Source organism: Macaca nemestrina, chromosome 6 (assembly GCF_043159975.1).
Source record: "Macaca nemestrina isolate mMacNem1 chromosome 6, mMacNem.hap1, whole genome shotgun sequence".
Classification (NCBI taxonomy): domain Eukaryota; kingdom Metazoa; phylum Chordata; class Mammalia; order Primates; family Cercopithecidae; genus Macaca; species Macaca nemestrina.
This window is the reverse complement of record NC_092130.1, coordinates 11,979,974-12,000,571: the sequence shown is the minus strand read 5'-3', so window position 1 is coordinate 12,000,571 and position 20,598 is coordinate 11,979,974. Positions and strand designations below refer to the sequence as shown.

General features: G+C 45.9%; 1 protein-coding gene across 8 annotated transcripts in view; it reads left to right on the top strand.

Annotated features, from left to right (window-relative positions):
• The window catches only part of LOC105480821 (WW and C2 domain containing 1), a 175,174-nt gene that overhangs the window by 145,494 nt on the left and 9,082 nt on the right, over positions 1–20,598 (top strand). For all 8 annotated transcript variants that reach the window (XM_024792595.2, XM_011739993.3, XM_011739992.3 and 5 more), the window contains 4 exons: positions 1,206–1,358; positions 3,384–3,475; positions 12,619–12,751; positions 14,011–14,175. In XM_024792595.2, the coding sequence (XP_024648363.1) occupies positions 1,206–1,358; positions 3,384–3,475; positions 12,619–12,751; positions 14,011–14,175 (543 nt within the window). The remainder of the gene's footprint in view (positions 1–1,205; positions 1,359–3,383; positions 3,476–12,618; positions 12,752–14,010; positions 14,176–20,598) is intronic.

Genomic DNA, 20,598 nt, shown 5'->3' with positions numbered 1-20,598 from the left:
TGTAATCCCAGCACTTTGGGAGGCCGAGACGGGCGGATCACGAGGTCGGGAGATCGAGACCATCCTGGCTAACATGGTGAAACCCCGTCTCTACTAAAAAATACAAAAAACTAGCTGGGCGAGGTGGCGGGCGCCTGTAGTCCCAGCTACTGGGGAGGCTGAGGCAGGAGAATGGCGTAAACCCGGGAGGCGGAGCTTGCAGTGAGCTGAGATCCGGCCACTGCACTCCAGCCTGGGCGGCAGAGCGAGACTCCGTCTCAAAAAAAAAAAAAAAAAAAAAAAAAAGAAAGGGGGATCTCTTAGCCCAGGAGTTCGAGATTACAGTGAGCTATGATCACACCACCGCACTCCAGCCTGGCAACAGAGTGCGACCTTACCTCCAAAAAAACAACAACAAAAAAGGAATAAAATTCTGATATACGCTACAACATAGATGGACCTTGAAGGCATTGTTAAGTTCAGTAAGCCAGTCACAGAAAGATAAATACTGTATGATTCCACTTATATGAGGTATCTAAAGTCATCAAATTCATAGAAACAGAAAATACAGTGGTGGTTACTAGGGGCTGCAGGGAGGGGAAAAAGGAAGTTGTTGCTTAATAAGTGTAGAGTTGCCAGGTGTGGTGGCTCACGCCTGTAATCCCAGCACTCTGGGAGGCCGAGGCGGGCAGATCATGGGGTCAGGAGATCGAGACCATCCTGGCTAACATGGTGAAACCCCATCTGTACTAAAAATACAAAAAATTAGTGGTGGCAGGTGCCTGTAGTTCAGCTACTTGGGAGGCTGAGGCAGGAGAATGGCGTGAACCCGGGAGGCAAAGCTTTCAGATTTGCAAGATGAGAATGTTCAGTAGATCTCTTTTACAACAATGTGCGTAATGTTTAATACCACTGAAATTGCACTTAAAAGCAGCAAAGATGGTAAACTAAAGGTTTTTTTTTTTTTAGCATAGTTTTGTTTATTTAAAAAAAATTCATAGGATAAGTCCTCAATAAAGATTTGGCAAATGATTAAACCGATCAACGAATGAATGAACGACAAATGAGTTATTGGAAATGTTAACAACTTGGCCTATCTTCCTGCCAGGATGCCTCCGTCTTATCTGGAGTGGTGTTTTCTCCATACTGTCTCCGTGAACCAGATTCCCTGACACTTGGTTCCCCCCTCTGCCCCGCTTATGTTCTCCTTGTTTCCATCCCAACAGGGAGGCGCCCAGATCAGCCTGGCGGAGGTCTGCAGGTCTGGGGAGAGGTCGACTCGCTGGTACAACCTCCTCAGCTACAAATACTTGAAGAAACAGAGCAGGGAGCTCAAGCCAGTGGGAGTCACGGCCCCTGCCCCAGGGCCTGCAAGCACGGTGAGCTGGGACCAGGTGTGCCACCCTCCCACAAGGCAGCACCTGGATGTTGGAAGGGAAAGCCTCTCCCAGAACTGGAGGTGGTCAGGCATCACAAGAGGAGAAAAATGGGGTGGAGGAAGTAGGAGAAGAAGACAGGGAAGGAGAGATCTCCACTAAGGGGCAGGCGGCTCCCCTTCCACAACTGCTTTCTTCCACATCTGTGCTTCCTCCTGTCCTTTGTTCTACCTAATACCACTTGGCTAACGAAAACTTAATTCATGATTTTTTACAAATGAAATGGAGAAGGAGATAGAAAACTGTGGAAGGTAAAAGATGAACCATTCTTGGACCCCTACTTTGTTCAAGGTCCACAGTGGAGGCTTTGTATAAGAGGCAGCTGGAAGTCATGGGAAGAGAATCAGAGGGCTAGGTCAGTCATATGGCCTCCCTGAGCATCCAATTTTTAATGTCTAATGTGAGCCTTAAAAGGTTGTTATGAGGATGGGCACGGTGCCTCAGGCCTATAATCCCAGCACTTTGGAAGGCCGAGGCAGGAGGATCTCTTGAGGCCAGGAATTCAAGACAAGCCTGGGCAACATGGTGAGGCCTATCTCCACAAAAATAATAATAATAATAATAATTAATTATTAAAAAGAGAAAAAAGTTTTTATGATGCTTTGAAGAAATATATGTAAAGAGCACGTGGTAACTGTTCCATCGTGACTCTTACTTGAAAATCTTGGCCGGGCATGGTGGCTCGTGCCTGTAATCCCAGCACTTTAGGAGGCTGAGGCAGGAGGATCTCTTGAGTAGATCTCTCTGAGTTCAAAACTAGCCTGGCCAACATGGCGAAACCCTGTCTCTACTAAAATTCCAAAAATTAACCAAGCATGATGGCAGTCGTCTGTAATCCTAGCTACTAGGGAGGCTGAGGCAGGAGGATTACTTGAACCCGGGAGGCAGAGGTTGCATTGAGCCAAGATTACACCATTGCACTCCAGCCCGGGCAAGAGAGCAAGACTCCATCTCAGAAAAAAAAAAGAAAAGAAAAGAAAAAAATATCTTACATTTGCCTATTTTCAGTGAAAAAATATGTTTTTTCATTTTAGTTAGTGCAGTACGCTTTAACACATTAAAATATCCTTAAACTGTCTCCCCCATTTGGAAAGCCCACACCTACTGGCCAGGCAGACTGGTCAGGACTCAGTTGAGCAGTGAAGTTAGTCTTACCTATGGGGTATTGGACTCCTATGGGATCCTGACCACATCAAAAAGTTAGAGAGAGTGTTTTGGATTCAGGTTTTCTTGTAATTCTCTGTAGTGATCCTTTCCTCTCTGTAGAGGTTGTTCCTTCTGTCAGTACTTGGTTAGTTTGGACAGCCACTGCCTAGAATTTCTATGCAGAAGATAGGTTGGGACATACAGGTAAAGATAAGGGTAGCAAATAGATCAATTAAGTCTATTTTCTTTTTCTGTTTCTCCTCCTCCTCTCCTTTCCCTCCCCACCCCCACCTTCTTTTTCATCATCATCATCATCATTTTCTGTACTTCCTTTTGCATCAGGCACTGTTCCGTTTATTATGTACAGTTTACCAAGTCTCAGAGAGATAACCAAATTACATTAAGATGTACATCTCCTCAGCAAAGCTAGGTCTCAAACTCAGGTCTCTCACTCCAAAAAGAGACAGTGCATTATGCATTATGTTATTGATGGTTCACATGTTGGTCTGATGATGCTGTGGTCTCCTTACAGTCAGAGACCTTAATTCTGTCTCACTTCACTGCTAAACTTGGCTGTCTTCCACCACGATGCTGAGTATGTTCGTACATACAGGGGCTATTCTCTGGAGAACTGCTAGTTGGAGAAATTAAGGACAATTTTTCCAGTTTATCAGTGACCTTGGGCAAGACACTTGACCACTCTGGTCTTTGGTGTGACCATCAGTTCACTGGGAGGGTCACAGGTCTGAGATGCTCTGATTCCTGGCAGGTAGGGTGGCACCTACATTGTACCCAATGACCCAGCAGCCTTTGTCTCTATAGGACGCTGTGTCTGCTCTGTTGGAACAGACAGCGGTGGAGCTGGAGAAGAGGCAGGAGGGCAGGAGCAGCACACAGACGCTGGAAGACAGCTGGTGAGTGAGCACACCCTTGGGCCCCAGGAGCTGCCCTGCCTGGATCTAGGCCCAGCAATGAGATCCCCAAATGCCAGTGCAACTAAGAGAAGGGTTCCACTGGGAAGACTGAGAAACCCTCTCCTCATGGGTTCTCTACAGGCAAAAAGGCAATGTAACCTAGTACGATGGTTCCCAGAATTCCTTTCGAATTTGCCATTTTGTTTCCCATGAGTCACCTATGCTAGTTCACACCTAATGTTATTCTTTATCTTGATATAGTGACCTTTATTTTGCTTAAAAAAAAAAAAAAAGGAGAAACTTTATGTTACTCTAAATGGAAAATTTGTGTAGTTTGCCATAAAGTAAAGAGTCCTTGGGAATTGCATTTGACTTTCAGGAATGGAGAGCAGAAATATTAGACAGAAATAAGATAGAAGTTTACTTCTTCTTCACTTAAGAATAAGAGGCCCAGGCATGGTAGCTCATGCCTGTAAATCCAACACTTTGGGAAGCCGAGGTGGGCGGATCATGAGGTCAGGAGTTCAAGACCAGCCTGACCAACATGTTGAAACCCCGTCTCTACTAAAAATACAAAAATTAGCTGGGCGTGGTGGTGCATGCCTGTAATCCCAGCTACTCAGGAGGCTGAGGCAGGAGAATCACTTGAACCCAGGAGGGGGAGGTTGCAGTGAGCTGAGATTGTGCCACTGCACTCCAACCTGGGTGATAGAGCAAGATTCTGTCTCAAAAGAGAGAGAGAGAGAGAGAAAGAGAGAGAGAGAGAGACGAGGGGAGGGGAGAGGAGGGGAGTGGGGAGGGGAGGAGGGGGGAAAGAGAAAGAAGAAGAAGAAGAAAAAAGAAGAAGAATGTAATCCCAGCTATTCAGGAGGCTGAGGCAGGAGGCAGGAGGATTGCTTGAACCCATAGTGAAACCTCATCTCAAAAACAATTTAAAAATAATGGGAGAGGCCGAGCATAGTGGCTCACACCTGTAATCCCAGCACTTTGGGAGCCCGAGGCGGATGGATCACCTGAGGTCAGGAGTTCGAGACCAGTCTGGCCAACATGGCGAAACCCCATCTCTACTAAAAAATACAAAAATTAGCCAGGCATGGTGGTGGGCACCTGTAATGGGGTATTTTGCAAAATTCAGTAAAATTATGCATGATAAGCACTTAACACAGACCCTGACCTAGAGGAAGCATTCAATAACTCTTCCATATTATTATTCTCTTAGAGCCCCAAATTATGTATTTAATCTCAGCTACTCGGGAGGCTGAGGCAGGGACAATTGCTTGAACCCAGGAGGACAAGGTTGCAATGAACTGAGATTGCGCCACCGCACTCCAGCCTAGGTGACAGAGTGAGACTCTGTCTCAAAAAAAAAAACAACGGAGGAAGCAATCCAAGGCTATCCAATTCTGTCAACCCCACGGTGTTATTGGGAATCTAGGCTCCTTTCCTCTGTCTGCTTTGCTGTCTTTACTATGTGACCTCCATCACTCAGGCTGCTTTATAGCCCAAGATGGCTGCTGGATCACCAGCCATCAGGCCAGGTAACCATCAGGAAATAGGAAAGATAAAAGAGAGCATGCCTGTGTACCTTTTAACTAAGAAGCATTCCTGAATGTCCCACACAGCAACTTCTGCTTGCTTCTCATTGGCCAAGCTTAGCCACTTAGCCTGCCTAACTGCAGGGAGATTGGAGAATTTGAGATCTGTTATTTGGGTACAAAAATCAAATTTCTGTTACTAAGGGAAAAAGTGGATACTGGGTAGACCAAGAGCCAAGTCTGCTTCAAAAGGTAACTGTGGAAAACACAATGTCATGAAAATAAAGCAATATTATTAAAGTCTAGTTAGAGATATTGCTTGCTAAGCCTGAGCCTTCTCTCCCGTTATTAAAAAAAAAAAAAAAAAAAAAAAGGTTAGCAAGTGTTTCAGCAACGCTGAAGACATGCTATTGCCAGAGACTTTCTCCTTGTTGTAATCAAAATGTCTGAACAAGAATTGAAAAGGGGACAACTTCCTCACTTTGTGATTTGGTGCTATTTAATTCCTTGTATTATGAGAAAGATCTCATCACACACTTTAAGAAACAATGACAGAGACTAGGGTTTGAATCTTGGATTCTTCATGTTTTTGTGTCACCTTAGGCAAAGTATTTTTGAAACTTTTTATTGTAGTGTAAAATTCTTACAGAAAATTCACCTAAGCAGAGAGCTCAGTGAATTTTCGGAAAGCAAAACTCTGTAACTAGCATCAAATCAAGAAGCAGAATGTGACCAGCACCACAGAAGCCGACACTTTGTGTCACTGCCGGGCAAGTCGCTCTAACCTTGTCTGAGCCTCATCTGAAAACTGAGGAAATAATACTGACTATATAAGGTTACTGAAAGAGACTCAAGGGAAAGGCACTGATGAAGATCGAGTGCAAAGCACACAGTAGACCCTCAATACGTGGTCCACATTATTGTTAGGAAAGAGAGAAGGAACATTCCTCAATACTGGCTGGAAATACGGTAAATCCCACGTAGGAAATGGCCACAGCCTATGAATCTTGCCATTTGGAAGGAAGAATAAGTTGGTCTTAAGTGCCTGTGCTTTAAATTCAGACAGATATGGATCTGGAGTCTAGCTCAGCCAACTTCCTTCTGGGATTCTGTTTCTGATCAGTAAGACCTTACTGAGCATTAGTAAGTTTTAAAAGCTCCCTGGGTGATTCTAATGTGGAGCCTAGGCTGAATATCACAGCTGTAAACTTCCGTCTCCTCGTCTGTGAAATAGAGATTTAGAAAACAACTACTATGTCATGGTGTATTTTGCAAAATTCAGTACGATTATGCATGATAAGCACTTAACACAGACCCTGACCTAGAGGAAGCATTCAATAACTCTTCCATATTATTATTATTTTTTTTTTTTTTTTTTTTTTTTTTTTTTTGAGACAGAGTCTCGCTCTGTCGCCCAGGCTGGAGTGCAGTGGCGCAATCTCGGCTCACTGCAAGCTCCGCCTCCCGGGTTCACGCCATTCTCCTGCCTCAGCCTCCTGAGTAGCTGGGACTACAGGCGCCCGCCACCGCGCCCGGCTAATTTTTTGTATTTTTAGTAGAAACGGGGTTTCACCGTGGTCTCGATCTCCTGACCTTGTGATCCGCCCGCCTCGGCCTCCCAAAGTGCTGGGATTACAGGCGTGAGCCACCGCGCCCGGCTAACTCTTCCATATTATTATTCTCTTAGAGCCCCAAATTATATATTTAGTCTCAGAAGGCGCCCTTCCTTAATATCTTTTACTCCAGAGGTCAGCAGTTGATTTCTGGAAAGGGCCAGATGGTAAATATTGTTTGCCTTGTGGGCTGTAGGAATTCTGTTGCATCCCCTCACCTCTGCTGTTGCAGTGTGAAGGCAGCCGTAGGCAGTATTTAAACCAATGACAGTGTCTGTGTTCCACGGAAATGTCATTTATGGACACTGAAATTTGCATTTTATATAATTTGCACCTTTTCACCAAGTATTCCCCTTTTGATTTTTTTTTTTTTTCAGTCATTTTAAAATATAAAAACCATTCATGGCTTAGACTGTCCAAAACAAAGCAGCAGGCAGGATTTGGCCCACGGGCTATAGTTTACTGATCCTTGTTTTACTCTTCTCCCTTACTGTTTTTTTCATGTGATAAAGCGGATGGCAAGGTTCCTGAAATTTTTATATGTTCCTTTGTTAGTTTAGGATTCTCTCTAAATTGTCTCAATTTCTCTTTCCCCCTCCTTTTCTCTCTCTTTCTTTCTCTCTCACTCTCTCTCTCTATCTCTCTCTCTGTCTGTCCCCACTGACCCCTGGCCATCTCCCTCTCTCTTTCCTTTCCTCTCTCTTTCTCTGCCTCTCTCTCTTTCTCCCTGGCACACTGCTGTGCCACACTACTACGGATCACACAGGCAAAGGTCTGATGCCAGAAATAGGCCCAGGACCTATCTCCCAAAACCCTGGCACAAGATCAGTGGTTTCCACCAAATTCCAAGCTTGTGCTGAGACTTTTCAAGCCGTCTCCTAGCAACCGCCTTCTGTTCCTTCTCCCTTTGTGGCCCCCTGTCTCCACACCCCCTGCCATTCAAACTTCCCTTACAAAGAGGGCTGGGGATCCCAGAGCTGCTGTAGTGGGGTAAACCATCTGCAGCCCCCTCCCCCAAGACTGGAAGCTTCTCTTGGTCCTGGGATGTTAACTGGTCTTGCCATGCCTGCTCATCTCTGGAGTCTTGGGTTCTGGTCTGCAAAAGGCTGTCCGTCTGTTCCAATTTACAGTCCTTCCTTGGCACCCAGTACCCAGCATGTCACTGGTCCTCCTTCTTTTTATTTTATTTGTTTTTTTATGTCTTTAAATCATATAATCAGAAGACTGGATTTTTTTTTTTTTAAATCCACAAGCAAAATAAAACTAAGAGTGTTAGAAAATACAGGAGAATAAAACACCAAACAATACTAGAGGGAAAAATCTTTGTATTTGCCTCCTTGGGAACTTGTATTTGTCTAGGGCAGATGCTGAGAAGTGGCATTGCTGGATCCCAGGGCGTGTGTTTTTTATTTTTTAATAGACACTCAAGAGTAGTTCTCAAATAAGATTTTATTAATAAATGCTCCCACTGGCAGTGATTGAGTACCCTAATCTACAGCCTCTCTGACACTCAGTGTAATCAAACTGCTGTAACTTAATTAAGGATATGTACGTTTTTTGTTTTAACAGATAAGGCTAAATTGCCTTCAGAATGTAAATTGACTGCTCTCCTTTACACTTCCCACAGCGATATGCCTGTTTCTGTACCTTCACCAGCACTTGATATTATCAGATTTTTTTTCCGCTTTACCACCCCAGTGGATGAAAAGATACTGTTGATTTTAATTATTTTTCTCCTTACAATTAAAATTAAGTTGGGTTTTTTGTTTGTTTGTTTGTTTTTGTCTCAGCCTCCCAAGTGGCTGGGATTACAGGCATGCGCCACCACGCCCAGCTAAGTTTGTATTTTTAGTAGAGATGGGGTTTCTCCATGTTGGTCAGGCTGATCTCGAACTCCGGACCTCAGGTGATCCACCCGCCTCAGCCTCCCAAAGTGCTGGGATTACAGGCATGAGCCACCGCGCCTGACCAACAGCTCTTTTATTTGTAGATAGAGAGGCTGCTGGGGCCAAGGAGGAGAGCCAAGGCCCCTCCACAGAGCAGTCCTCGTCTAAGTACAGAAGAGGTTTGAATTGCAGAGTTGTGAGTGGAGATCCAAAATGCATTCTCCCCATTGGGAAAATCCTCAGGGAGATTTTGTGTTTCCCCACACGCTCGCCGAGCCAGCTAGCTGGATGTTGGATTCTCTGCTTTTGGCTGGGATTCTTTTGGCTCAGTATGATAACACTGTCTCATGCTGATCAGAAGCCGGGCAGTTCTGTATGTCTTTCAGAAGTCAAGATGGGAATAGAGATAAATTACTACTTAACAAATGCAGCCTATTTGTCACACCAAATCCTTCCAACCTTAGAGTCCAAGGGAAATGGAGAGTTTTAAGGACTATCACCAAAAGTCTCTTCAGCAAATGGTGTTGGAACAATTAGATATTCATATGGAAAAAAACTTGGATACTTATATCATGTATAAAAATTAATCTGTGGCCGGGCACAGTGACTCAAGCCTGTAATCCAAGCACTTTGGGAGGCCAAGGTGGGCAGATCACGAGGTCAGGAGATCAAGACCATCCTGGTCATCCTGGTGAAACCCCATCTCTACTAAAACTACAAAAATCAGCTTGGTGTGACGGCACATGCCTGTAGTCCCAGCTACTCAGGAGGCTGAGGCAGGAGAATGACGTGAACCAGGGAGGCAGAACCGAGATCACACCACTGCACTCCAGCCTGGGCGACAGAGCAAGACTCCATCTCAAAAATAATAATAATAATAATCTCAAATGGGTTATTGAGCTACACAGAAAAACCTGAAATTATAGAAGTACTGAAAGTGTAAAAAAGAAACTGTTCAAAACTTTGAGGTAGGCAAAGATTTCTTAGGACATAAAAAGCACAAACTGTAAATGAAAAAAATCTGTAAATTGGGCTTTATCATAATCAAAAACTTATGATCTTTGGAAGACACCACTTAGAAAATGAAAAGGCAAGCCACAGACTTAGAGAAAATCATGCAGTCCACATACCTGACAAAGGATTCATAGCTCGAATATATTAAGATTTCTTACAACTCAATAATAAGACAACCCAATTTTTATTTTTATTTATTTATTTGTTTATTTTAAGACAGAGTTTTGCTCTTGTTGCCCAGGCTGCGATCTCGGCTCACTGCAATCTCCACCTCCCGGATTCAAGCGATTCTCCTGTCTCAGCCTCCTGAGTAGCTGGGATTACAGGTGCATGCCACCACGCCCGGCTAATTTTTATATTTTTAGTAGAGGCGGGGTTTTATCATATTGGTCAGGCTGGTCTCGAACACCTGACCTCAGGTGATCCACCCACCTCAGCCTCCCAAAGTGTTGGGATTATAGGCGTGAGTCACTGTGCCTGGCCAACAACCCGATTTTTAAGGGGCTGGAGATTCTAACAGACACTTCACCAAAGAAGATGGTCATAAATGCATGAAGAGTTTCTCAACAAGAAAATACAAATTAGGCCAGGCTCAGTGGCTTACACCTGTAATGCTCACACTTTGGGAAACTGAGGCAGGAAGATTTCTTGAGGCCAGGAGTTCAAGATCAGCCTGGAACCAAAATAAAACCCCATCTCTGCAAAAGATTTACAAAATTAGCCAGGTATGGTGGCACATGCCTGTAGTACTAGCTACTTGGGAGGCTGAGGTGGGAGAATCAACCACCTGAGCCCATGAGTTCGAGGTGACAGTGAGCTATGATCATACCATGGCACTCCAGCCTCAGCCTTGGCGACAGAGCAAGACCCTGTCTCTAAAAACAAAGAAAAAAGAAGAAAATGCACATTAAAACCCAACAAGATGCAAGTACACACCCAGTAGAGTGACTAACTATAAAGACAAATGACACCAAGTGTAGTGAGGAACTAGAACTCTTAGAACATTGCTCAGGGGAAACATAAAATGGCAAAATCACTTTGGAGCAGCCATTTGTCCGTGTTTTTTGTTGTTGTTGTTGTTGTTGTTTAGACAGAATCTCACTCTGTCACCCAGGCTGGAGTCCCGTGGTGCTATCTCAGCTCACTGCAACCTCTGCCTCCTGGGTTCAAGCAATTCTCTTGCCTCAGCCTCCTGAGTACCTGGGATTACAGGTGCCCACCACCACGCCCGGCTGATTTTTGGATTTTTAGTAGAGACGAGGTTTTACCACGTTGGCCAGGATGGTCTTGAACTCCTGCCTTGGCCTCCCAAAGTGCTGGGATTACAGGTGTGAGCCACCACACCCAGCCTGTTGGTGTCTTAAAAGGGTACATTTACACTTACTGTATGACCCAGTAATTCTGTTATCTGTTAGGGGCTGATTTGTATCCCCCCAAAATTCATACATTGAAGCCCTAACCCCCAGTACCTCAGAATGTGACTGTATTTGGAGGTAGGGCTTTTAAAGAGGTAGTTAAGTTAACATGAGGCCATTAAAGTTGGGATGGGACCTCATATGAGTATATTTGGACACACAGACACCAGGGATGCGCATGCACAGAGGACAGACCATGTGAGCACACTGTGAGAAGGCAGCTATCTGCTAGCCAGGGAGAGGGGCCTCAGGTAAATCAAACCTGACACCTTGAGTGTGGATTTCCAGCCTCCAGAGCTGCCAGAAATCAATTTCTGTTGTTTAAGCCACCTAGTATGTGGTGTTTTATTTTGGCAACCCTAGCAATATCCAACAGAAATGAAAACCTATATTCATGCATAGACTTATACATGAATGTACAAGAAGCTTTATTTATACTTGCTTGAAAATGTAAGTAATCCAAATGTTCATCAGCTGAACTCTCTTTCTCTCCTTCCTCCTCCTCCTCCTCCTCTTCCTCCTCCTTTTCCTCAACCACCCGCCTCATGCCAAGGTTTGGAACCCCTACCCTGGGTGCATTTAAAGGCAGATGAACAGATCTAAATATGTTGCAATATATCCATCCAATGGAATATTAATGATAAAAAGGAGTGAACTGTGGGCATGGTGGCTCACGCCTATAATCCCAACACTTTGTTGAGACCAACCTGGGCAACATACCGAAACTCTGTCTCTACAGAAAACAGGAAAATTAGCCAGGTGTGGTGGCACACACCTGTAGTCCCAACAACTCAGGAGGCTGAGGCAGGAGGATCACTTGAGCCCACTGGTGGAGGCTACAGTGAGCCAAGATGGTCCCACTGCACTCCAGCCTGGGTGACAGAGTGAGACTCTGATTCAAAAGAAAAAAAAAAAGGGAGGAATGAACCGCTGATGCATACAGCATCATGGATAAACTTCAGAAACGTTATGCAGACACAGAGAAGTCAGAGACAAAACAGCATATATTGTCTGATTCTATTTACATGAAACTCTAGAAAAGTCAAACTTAATCTATAACAACAGCTAATCGGTGGCTGCCTAGCGGGAGATTAAACTGGGAAAAGGTAGGAGGGAATTCTGGTGAGGAATGGAATGTTCTACATCTCAAGTGCAGTGGTGGTTACATAGGTGAATACATTCGCCAAAACTCATCAAACTGTACACTGAAAATGCATTTTGTTGGAAACAAATTATGCCTCATTAAAAATTTTTTGTTTTGTTTTGAGACAGAGTTTCACTCTTGTTGCCCAGGCTGGAGTGCAGTGGTGCGATCTCGGTTCACTGTAACCTCCACCTCCCAGGTTCAAGCGATTCTCCTGCCTCAGCCTCCTGAGTAGCTGGGACTACAGATGCACACCACCATGCCTGGCTAATTTTTGTATTTTTAGTAGAGATGGGGTTTCACCATGTTGGCCAGGCTGGTCTTGAACTCCTGACCTCAGGCGATCCGCCTGCCTCGGCCTCCCAAAGTGCTGGGATTACAGGCATGAGCCACTGCGTCTGGCCCCCCAAAAATTTTTTTTAATGTATCCTCAATCATCAAAAGGATTGGAAGCCCTCCCTTGGATGTACTTAAAGGCAGGTGAACAGAGGCAGAGTGGCTTCTGGGTAGGTAACCAAAGTGCTTTGTCATCACAGGAGGTACGAGGAGACCAGTGAGAATGAGGCAGTAGCTGAGGAAGAGGAGGAGGAGGTGGAAGAGGAGGAGGAAGAAGAGGATGTTTTCACTGAGAAAGCCTCACCTGATATGGACGGGTACCCAGCATTAAAGGTAGGAAGGGCTGGGGGGATGGAAGGGCTGTTGCGGAGAAAGAGCCTTCAATTCTTGTGCTGAAGCAGTCAGAAAAGACTCAGAGCTAAGTCTTGGCCTCCAGCATCAGGGCACAAGCCCTCACAATGGAGTCACCTCTGGGTCATTCTGGTGATGGTAAACCAGGAGAGGCCAACTCACCCATCTCTTTTCTTCTGCCCTCTGCATTTTCCCTGACTTCTCTGGATAGAATTCAAGCCTTGCAGTCAGATGGGTTTGGGTTCGAATTCTGGTTCTGATACTCCCTGGCTGTGTAGTCTTAGGCAGATGACTTCATCCCTCTCAAGCCTCCATTTTCTCATCTCTAAAATGGGCACAATAATACCAACCTTGCAGATAGGCTCTGAAAATGTATTTCTTCATGTGGGTCTGCCCATAGTGCGATAGGAAAAAAGGCCAGACTCCCTTTACTGCCTGCTCCCCTGCTGCACTAGGGTCACATGTTACAGCAGGATTCACTCTCCACAGACAGCTGGCTCCAGGACTCCTGGAGCTAGAGCACCTGCCGTGTTTGAGCGAGGCTGCAGCTGGAGTACCGCACAGAGGTGCCTGGCCACGGCGGGTGCAGTAGGATCTGGGCCCCAGTTCTAACTCCTCCACACCAAGGGGGCATCATTTTGCAATTTCTCCAGCCAGAGGGGGTGCCCTTTCTTAAAATTATATAAAGGCATTATTTAGGCTGACAAAGGTCCTGCATGTAGGTGTTTTTGTTTGTTTATGTTTTCCTGATGACTACTGTGCACGGGCAGTAAAAAACCTGATGGGTTGGTTTTAAAAACAAGACTAGCTGGTTGCCTTCAGAATTCAATGAAAGCAACTGTAGTACTTTGCCAGGGCTGTGGAAGCCTTGGGTGTGGTTTTTCAAAATGGACTTGGTTTATAGGTTTTGAGAGTGTGACGTCCAGGACGTTGGATATCACACTCTCAAAACTTTGAGACACCTCTACTGCTCATGTGAGTTTGTTTGGAGGCTGACTGTGCTCCCACCAGCCCCCAACCACACGTGCCACAGAGGGATGGGGGTCGGTGCACCCAGCCTTGGGTACTGTCCTGACTTCACCAGGCTGAGCTCATCTAGCAGGGCTAATGCCAAGGAAACCCTGGTGTGTCTGTGGGGAAAGGTGAGGTGACAGGAGGGAGGAGGAGCAGCTGAGTGGTCTCTGATAGGTGGCTGAGACTCTGTGAACACTAGTGGCTTCAAGGTGTGACTTCTTCCTCAGGTGGACAAAGAGACCAACACGGAGACCCCGGCCCCATCCCCCACAGTGGTGCGACCCAAGGACCGGAGGGTGGGCACTCCGTCCCCGGGGCCATTTCTTCGAGGGAGCACCATCATCCGCTCTAAGACCTTCTCCCCGGGACCCCAGAGCCAGTATGTTTGCCGGGTAAGTGAGCGTGCAGACCCCTTCTGCTCCCCTCAGAGTAGCCGAGAGCCTCACACAGGGCTGGGTGCAAAGCCCGTTACTCTCATGTTATTGGGTGACTTCGGGCATGTTAACACCTCAGAGCCTCATTTTCCTCAGGTGGGCCTACTTTATAGGATTGTTTTATTTTATTTTATTTATTTATTTTTTTTTTTTGAGACTGAGTCTGGCTCTGTCGCCCAGGCTGGAGTGCAGTGGCCGGATCTCAGCTCACTGCAAGCTCCGCCTCCCGGGTTTACGCCATTCTCCTGCCTCAGCCTCCGGAGTAGCTGGGACCACAGGCGCCCGCCACCTCGCCCGGCTAGTTTTTTGTATTTTTTAGTAGAGACGGGGTTTCACCGTGTTAGCCAGGATGGTCTCGATCTCCTGACCTTGTGATCCGCCCGTCTCAGCCTCCCAAAGTGCTGGGATTACAGGCTTGAGCCACCGTGCCCGGCTTAGGATTGTTTTAGACAAGCAATAGAAAAGGCTTGGTAGGTAGTACTTGGTCAATGTTATTATAATTCCAACCAACTGACTTCCTCCTTGTTCACACTCTGCCCTGCCCTCCTGCAACCACTTGCTGAGATCAGAGGGAGACCCCTCAGTGTCCCCGAGACACACAGGCGTTTCTTTCCCACCTCCAGGGCAATTCTAGGGTGCAGCCTGAGGCTGCCAAATTACAGCAGATCTGTATTATTTGGCTTCTAGTTTCTTTTATTTTTTTAATTGAACCTGCTGCTAACATTTAAAACTTATTAAAAAGGTGGCCAGATGCAGTGGCTCACACCTGTAAGCCCAGCACTTTGGGAGGTTGAGGCAGGAGGGTCACTTGAGGCCAGGAGTTTAAAACCAGCCTCGTCCACATAGTGAGACCCTGTCTCCACCTAAGAAATTAAAAATTAGCTGGGCATGGTGGCATGCACTTGTAGTCCCAGCTAGTGGGGAGACTGAGGCAGAGGAATTGCTTGAGCCCGGGAGTCCAGTGCTGCCCTGAGCCATGTTTGCACCACAGCACTCCAGCCTGGGCAGCAGAGTAAGACCTGTCTTTAAAAAAAAATTATTTTTAACCTAAAGGGCAATTAAAAATAAAGCCGGGCAGAATGGCTCATGCCTGTAATCCCAGCACTTTGGGAGGCTGAGGTGGGCAGATCACTTGAGGCCAGGAGTTCAATAACAGCCTGGCCCACATGTCGAAACCCTGTCTCTACTAAAAATACAAAAAATTATCCGGGCATGGTGGCGCATGCCTGTAATCCCAGCTACTTGGGAGGCTGAGGCAGGAGAATCCTTGAACCCGGGAGACGGAGGTTGCAGTGAACCGAGATCACACCATTGCACTCCAGCCTGGGCGACAAGAGCGAAACTTCGCCTCAAACAAATAAAATAAATAAAATAAAATAGGAAGAGTTTGACATAAAATTCCAGTTCTTCTTGAAAAAAAGAGACTGTATGTCACCACAGACCACACACAATTGGCAGCAATTGGCTGGCACCAAGGTGGGGGCAACTGTCCTTAGTTGATGGAGGTGGGGAGCTTTCCAGTCCACTCTGGCCTCTACCTGGCCCTCTTTACCTGTTTCATTTGCCCACCAGCTCCTGTATACCCAGAGGAATGTGCAAGCCCTGCAGTGGTCTTTGTTCCTTCATACCCTCATTTTCCTTGCTTTCCAGTTCCCCTACCCCTTCCCCTTCCTAGGCCAGCCCACCTTCCTTCATTCTACCCTGCATGGGGGGTCTCAGTGTTTACTGAGTCTGAGGGGTCATGCTTTTGCTGGAGCTACAGAACCAGCCCTTGCTCCTAACCTTCCATGGGGCAGCACAGATAAGACATGTGCCTACCTTACCTGAATCCTGGGTTCCAGTGATATCAATATCCTTCCTTCCCCCACCATATAGAACCACTGAATAATAACTAGGCCCTCAACAGAACCTTCCTGCCTAATGTCCCAAAAAGTTGTCACAGAAGGGGAGGCCTGTGGAGTCCACACTTGGTTCTCTGCCTGCCATTTACGTGACTATTGTTATGGAGGGAAGGGGAGAGGAAGGGAGGGGTCTCATTATCTGAGTATTCAGTGTTCAAGGCCTACAAGTATATAAGATTGATTAGAGAAGCTCATTTCTTTATAATGTGAAAATTTTACTGATTGACTGGCTGCTTGTCAAATGAGTCTTCATGAAAACATTCCCTGCGGTCCCTCCTAGGAGCAACATAAACCTCTCCCTTCTGTGGTAGAGCCCTAGCTAATTGTTTGAACTTGTAAGCAGCTGAAAAGATAATGCAGGTAACAATGCATGTTGGCTTCATATCTTGCGCAAGGTGCAGGATTTCCTAAAGTCACTGAATGTGATGTTGAGCTTCCTAAATCATAGGTAGAAGATGCTGCAATTAAGCTGGCTCACAACTGCAGGAGAGAAAAATCCAATCGGTGCTTCTCTACTAAAAATACAAAATTAGCCAGGTATGGTGGCTCATCGCGTGCCTGTAATCCCAGCTAGTTGGGAGACTGAGGCAGGAGAATCACTCGAACGTGGGAGGCGGAGGTTGCAGTGAGCCAAGATCGGGCCATCGCACTCCAGCCTGGGCAACAAGAGTGAAACTCTGTCTCAAAAAGAAAACATGAATAATTTGAATGATTTAGAAAAGCCCTTAAGACAATGGATAACCCTCTGCATTTTTGGGGGGGTGGTGGGGAGTGGAAATTACTGCCATTATGAACGTGCAGTAGAAATCAAACACAGAGAAGAATGTCACTCATTAGAAAAATCTCACCAAAAAATATTAGTGTTTCACTTGTTCTTTTTCATCAGGATTAGAATGTGGTTGTAATTTTGTTAAATGGGAAATATAAAATAGAATAACTTTGGTGAAATGTTTATCTTTTCCACCTATAGACTCAACCTCAAGCATTTTTCCCCAGTGTTTTCTGTAAAATTCTGGTTCCCTGTTTAAATGGATTTACTTTTAAGTGACCCTTTTCTAGGATTGGCATCTTCAAATAACAAAAAGCACCTGTCCTAGTTAAATAAGCATCTGTAACACACCAAGCATTATGCTTCCACTTCCCATATTTTATTATTCGTACCATTTCTAACCCTGCAAGATCACAAATTAAGAGATTCCCAGTCAATGGAGATCACATGCCACAGGTAGAAAGGGCCTTTTTTTTTTTTTTTTTAGCAAAGTAATGTATTTTTCCTTCTTTGCTTTCTAGCTGGCCCACTTCAGCTCAAGCTTATGTCTCTTTTTATAAAACTTACTGAAGGCTACAAGATGTAGCCAAGAGTACAACATCATGAAGATTTTCTATCATTTCCTCTAAAACTCTGCAGGCATGGAGACTGTCTGCTGAGGTATAGCAGGGAACTATTTAACCCTTTGTTTTGCACCCACAAGATGAGCATTACCAAATTTCCAACAGAGACGTGCTGGGGCTATGCTATGCCTCCACCCTGCCTCCTCCACAGCCAGCTCCATGTGTCTCAGTCTGTAACTGATAGCATTCTACTTCCTGCCTATACAGGTCAGGGTTTTTCATTGCAAGCAATGGAAATGGACAGTGAGCAGTATATGCAGGAAAATTTGGGGGAAAGTAAATTGAGGAGCTCACACACTCATCATAAGGCTGTAGAACCAGCCTCAGAAATCAGGACCTAGGAAGGCCAGACCACAGCCAAAATTATACCACAAAGCCAATAGGGTGACACCTTCACCAATGCTGCCACAAAACCTGGCCCCAGCCGGCCCCACTGCTGCCCCTGGCATTCAATATTTATGCCTCCACCAGTTTCCTGTCCCAGCTGGCATGGAAGCTCTGGTCACTGCTGCCACTGCCACTACTTACCATTAATGGCTTTTCCCTGAGATAACAACAAACCTGGCACATCTGTAGAATGAAGGAGAGAAAGAGTGGCCTGTTTCAATTCAAGAGGCATAGTAACAGACTTGGATGCAAGTCACCAGGTTGTGATTCAAGGCCTGGAGCATTTGCATCCAACTGACAGAGGCTAGTCCTGTGCCTGCCTCTAGCTGCAAGGGAGGCAGTAGAAGCAAGGTTCTGCTACTTTCAGCTTCATCATTGGGGGGTGGGCTTTGTTTCCCACCAAGTCATAAGGTGGGGTTTTCCCACCCACAGGATGGGATTTCAAATGCTAATCAGCAACACTTCGAGCACCCGCAGCCAAAAAACGTATTTTCTGTGTCATCTAATCTTACAGCCCTGCAAGGTGAGTTGTGTGAACACCATTTTATGGACACAGAAGCTAAGACTCAAAAACTCAAAGCACTGTGCTCTAGGTCACACAGCTACTAAGTGCAAAGCTGGGAGTCCAACTCCAAAGCCTGCAGCCTCTTTGTTGCTCAGAGCCACCTCCTGAGGGGCTTCCTCTGGCCTCCTTGGGTCTGATTGTGAGTAGCCCCTTATGCTGGCCTCTGCACAAAAGGCATCCCCTGCTGAGTGGCTCCCTTGTTTGGTCTTCATCTCTGCCTATGTCACTTGGTTAGTTTCACTGTCTTGAGTTCCCCTACTGAACTTGAAGTCCAGGGGCCATGAATTACCCTTCCTGCAGCTCTCCTCAGCCCCCGTGTATTCACCTGAAGTGCTGCCACATTTTTGGGTTGATTGACTTTGACCAAATGGACACAGCCTGTCCTAAATTCTCATTCCTGAACTAGTTTCCTGTGACTCTAAATGATTTCACTACTCTCTGCATCAGTATGCATTGAAGTATCTTTATATTAGAGAAAGCTAAATTCAAGGACTTAATGTAGCTTCTGTCTCTCTTTTATATAATATAGTCTTTAACACATAAACAACTACAACTTAAGGATCAATTATCCCGATACCCATTTCTGGTCGGTAGGACACATATCCTTTAAGTGCCACCACTGGATTAAAACAATGTAGAATAAAAGGCTGGGCACAGTGGCTCACACCTGTAATCCCAGGATATTGAGAGGCTTAAGTGGGAGGATCACTTGAGCCCAGGAGTTTGAAACCAACCCGGGCAACATGGTGAAACCTTGTCTCTACAAAAAATACAAAAATTATCCAGGCACAGTGGCATGTGCCTTTAGTCCCAGCTACTTGAGAGGCTGAGGCGGGAGAATCACTTGAGCCCGAGAAGTCAAGGCTGCAGCGAGACGAGATAGTGCCACTGCACTCCAGCCTGGGCGACAGGAGTGAGGCCCTGTCTCAAAACAAAAACAAAAAAAAGAAAGAAAAGAAAAGAAAAAACCCCCTTCTGGTACCACATGCAACCAGTTTACATGAACCTACCCCAGTTGTCAAGATGGCACACCCTTCCACCTGCACATTAGTTTCATCTCTGAGCCCTAACTGCAGGCTGGAGCCAGGAGAGCTGGTGGCCTTGGAACCAAACAGACTGGGCCTTGAACTCTGGTTTTGATGCTCCCTAGCTATTCAACTTTACAAGCTGCTTAATCTCTCTGGGCCTCAGTTCCTATCACGTTAGAATTGTTTGAGGATTAAATGAAACTGTCACTAAAGCACCTGGCATGCAGCAGGTGCTCTCTCCATGTGGCAGTCATTATTTTTACTATTCAGCGTCTGGTGCTGGTTGAGGCCCTGCCTAGCCCAGTGGCTATTTCATCAGTCTGTCCCTGGAGTTGCTGTGTTTGTCAGCTTAGCAGGACTATTAATATCATTATCACAAGTAATTATCAATAACCACAGAAACAGCTTCTCAGGAGACCTGCAGCAGTGAAATGACAGCTGCTAGGCACACAAGCACAATAGCATCGGCCTCTGGCAACACCACCAACTTTGGAAATAGGACTCAGAAAGAACTCCCCACCCTGCTCCCACCTCCCAGGGGTACTGTCATCCTACCCACTCTCTCGTGCTCCTCGGGGGGCGGGACACACTCTCAATACAGAAGCTTCCCATCCTGACTGTAGGCCTGATTTCCGGTCTTAGATGGGGAATACTAGCCGTCTGGGGGGAGTATAGATAACTCAGTGATTGAGGGGATGCCTACGGGAAAGTTACGATCTGCCCCATTATCTCTAAGGATATGGTCCCTGAGGCTTTGCCTTTAAGCTGCCCTTTTCTTTTTTAAATATCAATCTTGACAGCGGCTCCATTTAAGTCAGTAAAGGCAGTCTCTGTAGACACCAGGGAAGAGTTGATACAAAAATGCCCTTTGTGTAGTAGGTCAAGAGGGCAGTATACACTGAAGTCACACTGCCCAGTGTCCAGCCCTGCTGTGCGACTGACCAGCTTGCCAACCTTGGGCCAGTTCTGCAACCCCTAAGCTTCTGTCACCTCATTTGTGAAATGGATTTGCTCCTATCACATGGGGTTGTTGGAAAGGTTCAATGGGATATTCGTGGCATTTAGCATCCTGTAGATACTAGCATGGAGATGAAGCAGTGTGTGTCAT